The sequence below is a fragment of the Hemiscyllium ocellatum genome, chromosome 16 (assembly GCF_020745735.1).
Source record: "Hemiscyllium ocellatum isolate sHemOce1 chromosome 16, sHemOce1.pat.X.cur, whole genome shotgun sequence".
NCBI lineage: Eukaryota > Metazoa > Chordata > Chondrichthyes > Orectolobiformes > Hemiscylliidae > Hemiscyllium > Hemiscyllium ocellatum.
Window position 1 is genome coordinate 47,851,479 of NC_083416.1, and position 15,140 is coordinate 47,866,618.

Sequence of the window (15,140 nt, forward strand, 5' to 3'; positions counted from 1 at the left end):
AGGTCATAAAAGCAGTGATTCGAAAGGTCTAGGTTTGAAGACTTTTAGGGCCAGTTTGATCATAGCTAACAGATACTGCCTCAGGCAACAGGCTTTCATTAGATTAGATTAGATTAGATTCCCTATAGTATGGAAACAAGCCATTCACCCAATAAGTACATATCGACCCTCTGAAGAGTAACCTACCCAGATCCATTCTCCTACCTTATGTATACCCCTGAGTAATGGACCTAACACTGGGCAATTTTAGCATGGCCAATTCACCTGTCCTGCTCATCCTTTGGATTGTGGAAGGAAACTGGAGCACCTGTAGGAAACCCACGCAGACACAGAGATAATGTGCAAACTCCACACAGTCACCTGAGGCAAGAATCAAACCCAGGTCCCTGGTGCTGTGAGGCAGCAGTGATAACCACTGAGCCACTACACTTCCTGGCAATAATTAGCTATAATCAAATTGACACTAAAACCCTTTAAAACTAGACCTTTTGGAATGGCTGCAAGGAAAACATAGCCTTGTTAAAAGAGCAGCATTGTCACAAGAGTCTTCAACATTGACTGTGGCCCATGCAAATTCAAGACATCAGGCTAGACATGGAAAAGAATCCTCTTTCTGATGATGATGTAGTGCATGATCAGCAATCCTCCATGCTGAACTCCATCTGGATGAAGCACTGAAGGTGGCAAGGGTAGACAGTTGGTTAGTAAGCACCAGTATTGACCAAGGTGACAGAGTTCTAAAAAGCTTGGTTCATACACTGTGTTGGTGGAAGATAGTGAGAGAACTAATGAGGAAAGACTTAACGTGACCTTCTCCTTCCCTGTCTAGCTATAGCAAATGCACCTGTCTGTAGCCACATTGGTAGGAGTGATCACTGCAGAATTCTAGGGAAGACAAAGTCCCTTTTGAGGGTACCATGCAGCATATTGCATGGCACTATCCTCATGCTAAATGGACAGAATTCAACAGAATTCACAACTCAATACTGAGCAATTGTGAAGTGTTAGGGCCATCAGCAGACCTCATAGCCCAGAACGTCTCCATTACCATCAAACCTGAGGATCAATTCTAGTTCAAGGAAGGATGCAAGAGGGTATGCCAACATCAGGCAGACACAAAAGTGAGGTGTCAAACTGGTGGATTACTTGCAAACTAAGCTGTGGTAGCACCATGTAATAAGTACAACTAAGTGAACCCATAATTAACATACCAGATCTAAACTTTTCAGTCCTGCCACATCTAGTCATGACTGTTGATCGACAATTAAACAACTCACTGGAGGAGTAGTCTTCACAAATATCTCCATCCTCAAGAATGAAAGATCACAGGACATCAGTGCAAAAGACGAGGCTCATGCATTTGCAACAATCCTCATCTGGAAGTAATAAATAGATGATCCATCTTGGCCTGTTCTTGAGGTCCCCAGCATGACATGTGCTAGTCTACAGCAAATTTGATTCACTCCACATGATGTCAAGAAATGGCTGAAAGAACTTGATACTGTAAAGTCTGTGGGCCATGACAACCTTCTGGCAATCGTACTGAGGATGTATTTTCTAGCACTAGCAATGCTTCACGTCAAGTTGTTTCAGTGCAGTTACAATACTGACCCAGGTATGTCATATCCCAAAGAAGTAGGAAAAATCCAACCTAACCAATTACCATCTTATCCATTGATTCACCATTGATCATCAGCAAAGTGATGCAAGAGGCCAACAACAGTGCAGTCATGCAGTACTATGAAGTGCTAACCTGCTCACCTGAGCTTACTTTGTGTTTTGCCAGGACCATTCAACACCTGATCTCATTACAATCTTGGTACAACATGGGCAAAAGCACTGAACTCCAGAGATGAACTCCACACATCAAGGCTGTGTTTGACTAACTGGGTCTTCAAGGAATCATAGCAAAACTGGAGACTATGTGAATTGGGAGATGGGGTGAAATTCTGTTAGTTGGGATCATACCTTGTACAAAGGAAGATGGCTATGGTCGTTGGAAGTCACTGTGTTCCTCAGGGTTGTGCCCTAATTTCTCTCATCTTCAGCTACATCGTTCATAAGGTTATCACATCTTCAGCTGCGTCCTCTAAAATGTCAGAGATGAGGGTGTTCACTGTTGATTACAAATGACGAACATTTTGCAATGCTTCAGATACTGAAGCTGTTCAAGTCTATATGAAGCAAGACCTGGACAGCATCCAGGCTTGATCTTGAAGTGCCAAGAAACATTTACGCCACCACATGCAATGCAAAGATTATCTCCAGCAAGTGAACTTTGCCTCTTGACCTTCATTGACATTGTCATCGTTGAATTGTCTACTATCAATATCCTGGTGTCACTGTTGAATTGAAACTGGATTGGACTAGCTGTATAAATGGCCGAAAGAGGTAAGTCAGATGCTAGGAATTCTCAGCAAATAAATCGTCCTGCCTCCACAGTGCCTGACCATCTACAAGGCACCTGTCAAGAGCGTGATAGAATATTCAACATTTGCTTAGATTGTTGCAACTTCAACAACACTTGAACTTGACTCATCCAGCCCACTTGATGGAACCCTGTCTGCTACTTTGAATATTCAGTCCCCACAGCAATATGTAGCATCCACAGAATGCACTGCAGCAACTTATAAATAAGCCTTTGATAGCATCTTCCAAGCCCACAAGCTCTACTAGTTAGAAAGATAAGGGTGGCAGATGCATGGGAATAGCACCACCTGAAGTATGACACAGAGTCCAACTGCTGGTTTTATATCATAGCACTCTGCTCCCACTGCCTAATGAACACATGTCTGAAGGGTTTTCTAGCCCCTTGCAGATATGCAACTTCTCTCCTCGTTTGTATTTCCCTCTCCAGCCCTCCAAAGCAGCATGGAAAACTTTGTAACTATGTCATGCCATTTTGTCTTTCCAGTTGACAAGTTACTATTGGTGCCTGCTCCAGCCACGATATGCCTCCCCTTTAAGAGGTGTAGCAGGATTTAATGGGGCTGACCACCAACTATGATATTGCTCCTTGCTCAGACCAGCAAAACAACACAGAAATAATTTATAAAGGAGCAGCAGAAACTTGGCTCAGTGCCTGCATTTCAGTCACTGGATAATCGTGCTCTGCAACCCCTATCTTAGGTTTGCAAGGTGATCAATTTTCCAGTTTGTCTTCCAAAGAATATATGTTTTTCAACGCCTTCTGATATAAAATATTACATTCTATTTTAGTTTTCCTTCCTAATGACTAAACATTTTGAGAAAAATAAATTTAAAGATTGTAATTTTGCCAATTTTTTTTTTGTTGGCACTCCTGTTCAAAAGGTTTTCAAAGAAGCATTTAAATTCAGTTCCTGAAAAATATGTGAAATTGCTTTGCCATGGAGCATATGTGAGATAGTTTGTTACTTAAACTAATATTTGTAACTTGGATAGTTCTCAGGAAAGCGACCTTAGAGAAAGAAAAATCAAACTGATCAAAATTCCTGATGGAATTTAAACTGCAAGGCATGACTTGCAGTTAAGCACCTCCATGCAGTTTTGTTCCGCATCTCACTCTTCTGGTGTGCCCTTGTTTCTAAAAGTTTAGTTCCCAGTGGGTGCCAATGAAATATTTTATATCTTATTTATATGTCCTGTTTTCTTCAAGTCTGCATTCCATGTTATATCAAAAATATGGATTAGAAATGATATCAAGCTACCCGTCTTCCTTTGGTACTATGAAATATATTGAATAGGTTTGAACATTTTACGGGAAAGGTGATATAATTACGCATAAATTAGTCAAGTTGTGTAGTTTGCTACACGGAGGTGAATTTCTACTGTTTAATAATTAGGAAACCATTTCTTGAATCTAGCTGGTCTGATGCGAGTTCCGTGATACTGTAGGTCAATGTTAATGGTACTGAATTCTCTGTAATACATGACTTTACACACACTACATGATGCAATTAACATTCTTTGGATTTTGCTTAAACCCTTGCATGCTACTAATAACTTTTGGCTTTTACTTGAAATCAATTTTTAAAGCTTTATTCAAACCAAATGAATATTATGTTAACAGCCTTGTGAATTGGTCTAAGTAGATTTAATACAACACCAGTCAATGGCATTTAAGATATTTTCCTATTCAACCTGATCTGGAGCATGTGGGATTTGCACCCTGGCTTCCAGGTTCAGTTTGGGATGCACTACAGGAAGCTGAAAATGTGTTGCTGGAAAAGCGCAGCAGGTCAGGCAGCATCCAAGGAACAGGAAATTCGACGTTTCGGGCATAAGCCCTTCATCAGGAACCCCAACAGTGGCATTTAATACTTACCATTATTAAGGATTGCCCACACTCTGCAGGACTCTGATTAGGTCAGCTTTGAATGCAGGTCATTCTGCTAGAATGTGCATTTTGTTAACGTGCATCCACTGTGACATGATTGATAAATTGGGGATACTGTTTCTAAAGCTTGAACTTTTCAAATGTTTGTTGGCTGTAATGCAATTACATAGCCAACACTTTAAGCAATGTTTCTAAAGCATGATTTTTCTATAATGAGAGGTTGCACAAGAATGCAACCATTGCGTTATAGAAGAACTACCTATACACCTATTTTCAGTTTAGGCACAGATCGGGGAAGTGATGAAATTGACAGTGTGAAGATCCTCCATATTTAATCTTTTTTGAACTTAAGTTTTGAAATTTTGTGAAAAAATAGATTCATTTCAGGTTTTGTGAAATTACCTGTTGTGGTTTCTTTTAAGAGATTGGTAAACGGTATCTGTGGAACTTGAGATATTTTTACCGAGGTTTTCTAGAAATCACAACTGGTGATAGCTGCTTAGTGTTGCAGACTTCTCCTCTTAACTAAATAGAGAGTACTTTGGTATCTGGGAAAAACTGTAGGGAATCTAATCTAATCTAATCAGTGACAACATAAGAATTTTCTATGCCTTATCCTTTTTATCTTCAAAAATATTTCTAATGACTAGAAAGATGTTTTGCTTTGACATGAAACTCTGCAGAGATATTCTTTTTTCCTAAAGAGTGTTTGTATCTGTACTTTGGTGTTATTTTAGAGGGATAAACCTTTACCCTTTCATTTTGCAGATTGTTAACCAGTTATTGTATCTTCATTTAATAAGATTTGTTTTGTTAATGAACCAGTAATTGCATTCAGTAAAGAAAACTGGATCTTGTTATTTAAAACTTATTTATAGGTAAGGTACTTAATTGGTTAACTTTGTAACTGGGTAAAATGTTTTTGAGCTGAAAATGTGTTGCTGGTTAAAGCACAGCAGGTCAGGCAGCATCCATGGAACAGGAAATTCGACGTTTCGGGCACAAGCCCTTCATCAATATGTTTTTGAGTATTGCTGGAAATAAACATGCATTATAGGTACTTTTTGCCTTGCACTCATTAGGACAATTCATAAAAGTACCAATTTGAGGGGAAAACCAACATTTATTAAGTGTGAGAGGAGAGTACTAATAGGTTAATAAGTGGTTTCCATTTGGTAAAGGTGTTCTCCTGGAGAATGCATTCATAAATGGTGAGTGACCATTAAATGTTAGGCTTTCTATAAGTTTTAAGATGGATAAATTGATTCTGATTGTTGACCTGAGAAATGAAACAGTGAATTCAGTCATTTATTTTGTTGAGTTGAAAGAAAAACAGTATGTCTATATGTGTTCTTTCTGTTAGTACATAGGGACAGATGTGGAAATGTGGAGCTTCCAGTACCTGCCAAGCACATGCGAGAACTTACACAGCAAACCCAATTGCCAATCTTAAATTCGTTGTCAGTGTAATTCTTCACACCTTAAGGACAATCAAATAAATTAAATAAAGCCTGGCAGTTAATTGCAGATCGTAAGTAATGGTGCATTCTCAATGGTAGCACGTCTACAAATCAGTATTTACCTCTCGTGTCATAAATGTTAGTTTCACAATTGAATTGATATTCTTGCGAATTGCTCTGCGTGCAGGACAAAAAGCTTTGACAAATTTAACTTCTCAGTAATACTAGAGTTCTGTACTACGAAAAGGCTAAACAGAATAAAAATATATATTGTGACTTATTGAATAGTGGGACTACAGCAAGAATGCATATCTCCTGTGTCATTCATAACAGTGGCAAGGATATGGATTTTGGTATGGACTGAGCATCATTTCTGCAATGTTTTTTAACTGGAAGAGATTATGGATCATCTATAATTGATGTGGGACAAATACAAAGCAACAAAAATGTTGTGGAGGGATGAAGAGAGTTAGTGGAAAAGTAGAAGTGAAGTCCCATGACTGCAGATATTGTCTATACTTTATGTGAGGGAAAGAAAAGTCCAGTGGTGCATTCTTGGGAAACTCGGGGTAATAGTACAGGGTAGGCAAAGGAGCAGTTGATGAAGATGTTCTGTGTTTGATAGGTAGTGTAAGTGGAAGCAAGTGAAGATAATCTCACTGAACTTGCCTCTCACTAATATTGCAACGCATCAGGATTCTAGTTTAATTGTTTTCCCACCTAAAATCTTTATCTTGATTACACACTTTGTCTTGACTCATGTGTGATGATCCATTAGTAAAATAGTAAACATCTTTCATCTGTCCGCTTTTCCTATCAGCATTTTTGTATTCTCTTGTGGGACATGGGGGGCACTTGCTGTCCAGCATTATTGCCCATCCCTAGTTGCCCTTGAGAAGGTGATTGTGAGCTTCCTTGTGAACTGCTGCAGTCCATGTACTGTAGGTAGACCCACAATGCCCTTCGGGAGGGAATTTCAGAATTGAGACTGAAGCAGTGCAATATTTTCCGAGTCCGGATGGAGTTTAGCTTGTAGAGGAACTCCTGGGTGATGATGTTCCCATGTATCTGTTGTCCTTGTCTTTCTAAGTGGAAGTGACTCTGTTTGGAAGATGCTATCCAAAGATTTGGTGAATTTCTGCAGAGCATCTTCTGGATAGTTGTCTTAGTAGTATAGGTAGGTAGCAGAGACTGTAGATCCTTGTGAACTCAGTGCTAATCAAATATACTGCTTTGTCCTGAATGCTCAAAGGTGTGTTCCGTGTTATTGGATCTCTCATCTAGGCAAGAGGGGAGTATTCTATCTCCCTTCTGATTTGTAGATCATTGGTAGACTTCAGGGAGTCAGCCAGTAAGTAACTCACTGCAGTATTCCACGCCTCAAATGTGCTCTTGTAGCCACTATACTTATGACAAGCCTGGTTCAGTTTCTTCTGATCAGTCCCCACGATGTTGATTGTCCAGAGTTCAGTGATTGATTGTAACACCATTGAATGTCAAGAGACAATGGTTGTCCGTCTTTTATTGGAGATGGCCATAGCTTGGCATTTGTGTGGCGCGAATGTTATTTGTTGCTTGTCATCCCAAACCTGGACGTTTTCCAGGTCGTCTTGTATTTGAATATGAACTGCTTTTGGCTCTCAGGAGTCATGAATAGTGCTGAACGTTGTGTAATCATCAGCGAACATTCACCGCTTCTGATCTTATGCTGGAGTGAGGGTTATTGAAACAACTGAAGATGATTGAGCCTAGGACACTACCCATTGATTCCACTTTAGCTAGGACTCTTTGACGCCATACTCAGTCAAATGTGAACTTAATGTCAGGTGCTGTCATGCTCACCTCAGCTCTGGAATTGAGTTCTTTTGTCCATGTTTGAATCAAGTCTATAATGAGCTCAGGAGCTGAGTGGCTTCGGCAGTACCCAAGCTAGGTATCACTGAGCAGGTTATTGTTAAGCACGTGTTGCTTGATAGTATTGTTATTGACAGCATGTGGAAAGTTTTCACATTGCTGCCAGTGTTATAGCTGTACTGGAACAGCTTCTCAAGTGGTGTGACAAATTCTGGAATGCAGGTCTTCACTACAATGCTGGAATGTCAATTATAAAGAATGTAATAGCAGAGTGTTTAGAAATACGTAATATGATCAAGCAGATCAGCATGGTGCCATGAAGGGGAAATCATACCTGAAAAATTTACTAGAGTTCTTTGAGGAGGTAACAAGTAGGATAGATAAAAGGGAAGCTGTGGAATGTATTATGTTTGGATTTTCAAAAGGCATTTGATATGATACCACATGTTAGGCTGTTTAATAAGGTGTTGGTGGTAGCATGGGTAGAGAACAGAGTTGGGATAAGGGGCCCATCTTTAGGATGGCAGGCTGTAACTTAGAGGAAAGTGAATGTACTGTAGTCAAGTTTGTGGGTGACACAAAATTAGGTGGGAAAGCAAATGGTGAGGATGACTGAATCCGCAGAGGAATATGACTGATCAAGCAAATGGGCAAAAACTTCGTAGAAGGATTACAATGTGGGAAAATATGAAGTTATGTACCTTGGCAGGAAGAATAGAGGAGCTGAATATTATTTAAATGGAGAAAGGCTTCAAAAAGCGACAGCACAGATAGACTGCATGAATCACTAAAAGCTAGCAGCCAAGTTTAGTAGGTAATGACTTTATTTCAGAGGGAATAGAATGTAAAAGTAGGGAGATTTTGCTAAAACTAAATATGACACTAGTCAGCTGATAGGTGAAAGACTATGAACAGCTTTGAGAACATTCAGTTGACAGATACATGAAAGAACTGTCTTCTGGGAAGAGATGGAGTAGGACGAGCCTGAACTTATTAAAATTTAGAAGAATGAGAGCTGAGCTTATTGAAGCATAGAAAATAATTTGGGGGGGGGGGGGTGGGGGAGGAGGTGGTTTAACAGGGTAGATGTGGTGAAGTTGGTTCTAGCAACAGAAGACATGATCTCAGAATAAAGGGTCGCACATTTAAGACCAAGATTTCTACTGAGGGTGGTGAATCTGGAATTGTTTCAACTGCGGAGGGCTATCAAATCTGGGTGGTTAAGTTGACTAATAGCTGAGATGGATAGATTTTTAATCTGGAAGGGAATCCAGGGTTATGGGCAAAAACTGGGAAATTGGGGCTGGTGGTTATCAGATTAGCAATGATCTCAGGATGGCAGAGCAGACTTGATACGCTGAATGGCCTAATTCTATCTCTATGGTCTTGTGATCCATAATAGGTCTGACTGATTTTAAGGAATTTCAATAATCTGAGAGTTGTCGTTGGTGTTAGTGAAATATAGCATGGTGCTGCCAGATTTCTGTCAGTGGATTAGATAGATGCTATACCAATTTTCTCCCCCATTGTCAGGGTGTGTGCAGATAATGTTCATTTGGTTTGTATATGCGAGTGAAATCCATCAACTTTTACTGGGTTTTGGATGAACCAGTGGCAGATAAATGTCCATGGTTATGCTGTAATATGTCACAGAACGTTTTCTTAGTCATTGGCTTTTCACTGGCAACATTCATTGCACAATTAAACAATCAATGGAGGGGGATGCTCCACAAATAACCCCATGCTTAATGATGAACGAGCTCTGCAAATTTGTCAAGCCTGGAGTATTTACAAGCATCATTCTGTGCTTCCTCTTGATATCCTCATTAGCTCTGATAACAGAGTGTTTAGTCAATTCTATTCACTCCATGTTATCAAGATTTGGCTTAAGGCACTGGATACTGTGGCAGTAGTACAGAGGTCTTGTGCTACCAAACTAGTTGTGCCTGTAGCTAAGCTACAAAACTGACACTGCCTGACAATGTGGAAAATTATCCAGGTATATCCCAACCTCAAAAAGCAAGAGGAATCCAGTCTAGCCAAGTACCACTCGATCAGTCTACTGTCAATCCTCAGCAAACTAATGGATGTTGCCACAGTACATAACTTATTCAGGAAATACCTGTTCACTGATGCTCAGTTTGATGTATCTACCCAGGCTCACTCTGCTCTGATCTCAATACAACTCCATTCCAAATACGGACAGAAGAGCTGAACTTGAGGGGAAATAACAGTGACTGCCCTTGACATCACGGTAGCATTTGATTAAGTGTGGAAGAAGTAACTTTGTCTCAACTAGGTTCAGTTTGATTTGGGAAAACTCTCTGTTGGTTGGCAACATATGTAGGAAGATAGTTATCATTATTGGAGGTAAACTATCTCAGCCAGAGGACTGCAGTAGTGCCTCCATGTAGTGTTCTCAGCCCAACCATCTTCAGCTGCTTCTTCAATGATCTTCCCTCTATCATAATTTCAGAAGTGGGATATTTACTGATGTTTTCACAATGGTCAACATTAATTCCAACTCCTCGGATATAAACTGAGTACCAGAGTAAGTTAAGTGTTTGAAATTCTGTAGCAAATAACTTGCCCTCTACAAGATATACTGCAGTGAACTTGTCGAAGTTCCTTTGCCAGCACCTTCCAAACCTGCAACCTCTACCATTATGGAAGGACAAGAGCAGCAGATGCATGGGAATGCCACCAGTTACTTGTTCCCTTCCAAGCCACTCCCTATCTTGAATTTCAAAGTGTATTGCTGTTCCTTCACTGTCACTGGATCACAGTCTTGAAGCTCTCTTCCTAACAGCACTGTGGGTGTACATATACTACATAAAGTCCAGTGGTTCATGAAGGCAGCTCACCATAACCTTATTGGGGTCAATTCGAAATGGGTAGTAAATGCTGGCCCAACCAGTGACTTCAACATCCCATGAATGAATGAAATAAATCTCTTCTCCATTTATGGAGATGCAAAATATAATAATGTACAAATGATGGCAATATACCATTTGACACATTTTGCATTATTTATGCTATAGTTGCACTTGAAGTAAGGGGTATCTGTTTTCAGTTGTGCAATGCTATAGTCAGGGAGGAGAAAGTGAGGTCTGCAGATGCTGGAGATCAGAGCTGAAAATGTGTTGCTGAAAAAGCGCAGCAGGTCAGGCAGCATCCAAGGAACAGGAGATTCGACGTTTCGGGCACAAGCCCGAATTGATTCCTGCTGAAGGGCTTGTGCCCAAAACGTTGAATCTCCTGTTCCTTGGATGCTGCCTGACCTGCTGAGCTTTTCCAGCAACACATTTTCAGCAATGCTATAGTCATGCAAGCACAATATATAATTGGAATTGTGGATACTGGTGACAGTTCACTGAATTTGATATGAGGGACTTGCATTAGCCACTCTTTTCTCCCAGTACAGACATGCTTGGTGAGAGAGGCTGAAACTCCTGCCAAATTTATGTATTTGACCTAGAAATCAGAATATTGATCTGTTGATATGAGATGCAAATTTTTGGTAGGCAGAGGATGTGCCTCAATTCTGCTAAGATGAAAAATCTAGGCCACATTTTGCAACAACTCAGAATAAATTCATATCTAAATTGTAAATAATAATAAACATTTTCAATTATTTTCCATTTTAATTTGTGTGACTTTTTTTAGTGTGTTTCTTCTTGAAATGTTAATATAAATTTTGCAGCAAATCTTATGTGTTTGTTGTTAGATCATTTGAACTGGACTATTTTTTCTTAATTTCTAAAGTGCCCTTCAAGGCAAGTGTTCCTTCACATACATCTAGCTCATTGTTGTGCCTTTGGGTTTCACCGTCCACTGCGTTTATTAGATTACTTGTAAACTAAAATTAGCTCAGTCCCCAAAGCTCTAGTCTCAACAAAAGATTTTCTTTCTAGAGAAAAATGAAGTAAATCATGTCCACCTAGTCGTCTTTCTCCTTATACAAATGTAAGCAAAGCCTAAGAAAATTGCATTCCTAAGATTTGTATTCCCCTGATTATGTCGCCAGCAAAGTCCACAACTTAATTTCAATCACAGAAAGTTGGCTGAAGCAGTGCAGAGATTTTGTAGGTGGACTATGACATTTTACAAGTGAAAAACTCTAGTTATTGTTTCAAATATGGTATTTTCTTGTGCTAAATTAAAGCCTGCCTAAGTGAAATGAGAATGGGTAAAAAACCTGATGAGATTATGTCATGAGTATAGAAATGCGATTACTATTTCCATGTCTGTCCGTTCTAAATCTGAGTGCATCCTGTGTATAGCTCAGATTGCAGAAATATGTTCATTTAAGCTGGCTGTCTTAATAACTTTTCGAATGAGTTGTATAGTAAGCTTTGGTAAAGCCCACATTTGGACTGTTTTTTAAAACCTGTATGTTCTATTTAATTCATTCACAAGATGAGGGTATAGCTGGCTAGGGCAGCAATTATTGCCCATCTCTAATTGCCCAATCACATTGCTGTGGTTCTGGAGTCACGTGTAAGCCAGACATTAGTGAACCAAATAGTTTTTCCAACAATTGGCAATGGATTCATGCTCAACATTTAGACTCTTAATTCCAGATTTTTATTGAATTCAAATTGCACCACAGGACATTACCTAGGCCTCTGGATTAATAGTCTTGTGATACTACCACAAGGCCATTGCCCTCCAATAATTTACATGATTTGCTTAAAGATCTACACAGTTTGTTTGACTTGAGGCAATGTTTTGCTAGAATTCAACTTTTAGAGCTTAAATACTTATATCCATTCGCGTATTCTTTGTATGGCTTATATCTTTATGACAATCAACATGGTCCCTTGAGTACTAGGATATGTAATTTTTTCATCCTTTCTTAATCAAGTGGCTGATTCTGCTGTTAATCAGCAGGTTACCATCTCTCTCGTATCTTGCACACATCAATTTAAAAAAATGTGAGAAAAATATTTCTTAAATTCATTTTAATATATCATTATTTCTTTCACTTGTATACAAAAATGCAGCAATATCTTTTTTTTTCTTCTTTCGTAAAAATACCTTTTCTGGGGCTTTTCTTGAATTCTTGAATTGAACTTGAGTGCATTATGAGCAATGAAAAGTCCAGACAAACCTTTTTTTAAGTACATTGTACCAACAAACTGCACAATGACTTAAGAATATGTGTACATTTATGTAAAACAGCAAGAAATTTTCAAAAAAGCTCTTTGCTTAGAGTACTGTAGCCATGTCACCACTAATAACAATGAGCACTCCTGAAGCATTTCAGAGGCTATATCTTGTCAATAATGGCAGAAAACATGGTGCTTATTTAACTAGAATGAGAATTTTTGAAGTTTCAAAGAAATTAACCAAATCTGTTGTTTCTACAAGCTTACTTTTATGTTCATCTTTCCTGTTCTTTTTCCTGAACAGAGCAACATTTTCCTGATGTTATGCTAGGTGAAGAATTTCTTAGTCTGAATCTGGATCAAGTATGCAGTTTGATATCAAGTGATAAGCTCACAGTAGCTTCAGAAGAAAAGGTATGTTTTTAATTTATTGGATGAAGGCTTAAATCTAAATGTTGTAACTAACTCTGTGAAGTTTTCTTTTTCAAAAGTGGTAAAACTTTCCAAGCTTTGAGCAGCAAGGATTGCACAAAATTTCACATTCTCTGACATTTAGATTAGATTAGATTCCCTATAGTATGGAAACAGGCCCTTTGGCCCAACAAGTCCACGTCGACCCTCCGAAGAGTAACCCACCCAGACCCATTTCCCTCTGACTAATGCACCTAACATTGTGGGCAAATTTAGCATGGCCAATTCACCTGACGTGCACATCTTTGGATTGTGGGAGGAAACCCATGCAGATACTGGGAGAATGTGCAAACTCCACACAGACAGACACCCGTGGCTGAAATCAAACCTGGGTCCCTGGCACTGAGGCAGCAGTGCTAACCACTGAGCCACCGTGTCGTCCCAAACGTCGACTAAACATTAAGCATTCTTATACCAAATTACTGAAAAGTTGTTTCCTCATAAAATACTTTTCAGCAATGCTGATTTAATTAATGCCAAATGTATACATTGTCATACACTCAATGGATATGTAGCCTTGTCGATAAAGTGTCCAACTCCTCTTGATTATTCAGCAAGTCCTCTTCTCCATGTTGCATCAGGGTGAGTAGTCAAGCATCCTTCGAAAGTTGCTTAAGTCAATATTTTAAGCTTCATCAAGCGGGCTTCTAGTAACAAAGCACTCTCTGGTGACCCTTTGGTCCTTAAATCTCCACACATCCTGTCCCTTCAAATCGCAAATTCATTCTCACCAGCCTTTGCTTGTGGTTAACAAAGAAACAGTCTTTCTGTCACCACAGCAGTTTTTGCTTTCTCTCTAGGAGAGGGATATTCGCTGTCTGAGAATTTGTGTCCAGTATCATCAGTTTGCCCCTCTTTGTGTCGAGAGTGAAAAGAGGTATTTAACTTTGTGTTTCAGTCTGGATCTCTGTCCTCATTGTAAACAAACCAAACCAAACAAATGTCCTTCAGATGCAGTCCTGATACAGTGATAGTGTCTGCTTTGGCTCATTGGTAGTGACCTCATTTCTGAATCAGAAGGTTGTAGTTCAAGTCTCTTTCTAGAGGTTTAATATTTTAATCTAAGCTGACACTTCGCTGTGATGCTAATCACTGAGCTATCAAATGTACTAGCTTTTGGATGATGCAGTAAACTGAGGCCCTTTGTGCCCCGTCAGGTAAATGTGTGACCCCAGTAAGTTACCTTTGCTTTGGGCAATTCATTCTTAGCCAGATTTATAACTAAATTGGCTTTTTGTGGCTGGTCACTGTCAAGTGGTGTGAATGTTCTTCCCTGATCTAGCTAAAAAGAGCCAAATCATTGATGGAAAGTGTGCAATTACATATACCTTGCATTACATTATTCGTTAGTTAAAGGAACATTGCTGATGTATTTTTCATTCCAAATGGTATGATTTTGCACTGAAAGTCCATCTGGTGTTACATAAATAGATATTTCTTTGGCCTTATTTGTGTTTGGATCTTGTCAGTATTGCTTTGGTAAATCGATCTTTTGTGATTAATCATGTCTGTCCAAATTGTTCAATATAATTCACTTTTCTTGGAATAGGAGATGTCTCCACTTTTGATTCGATGTTGATTTTATGGTAATGTAGCATCTTTATTGCTGATCTAATTCAAGCCACACAACAATAGGTGAACTACACCTGCTATAACTTATGATTTTAATAGGACAACGCAAGATTAAACATTGTTTTCCATCACTTGAGCTAATCTTTCTGGTTTGAGACTTATGATTTCATACTTATATATTCATGCAAAATATGAATATCCTTAATGTCAAAGAGGAACAAAGGAATTCCCTTATCCCATTATTAAAATATTCTCAACAATAGACACTAATCATTATCTTCAAAGTTTCCAATAGACGTTAAGATTGTGGGTGATGAGCAGAAGATGTAAATTATTTACAGAACAACGTAGATT

General features: G+C 39.1%; 1 protein-coding gene across 5 annotated transcripts in view; it reads left to right on the forward strand.

Moving 5' to 3' along the window:
- LOC132823413 (kelch-like protein 3) overlaps positions 1-15,140 on the forward strand; it is a 124,592-nt gene that overhangs the window by 56,250 nt on the left and 53,202 nt on the right. For all 5 annotated transcript variants that reach the window (XM_060837223.1, XM_060837225.1, XM_060837226.1 and 2 more), the window contains one exon: positions 13,048-13,157. In XM_060837223.1, the coding sequence (XP_060693206.1) occupies positions 13,048-13,157 (110 nt within the window). The remainder of the gene's footprint in view (positions 1-13,047; positions 13,158-15,140) is intronic.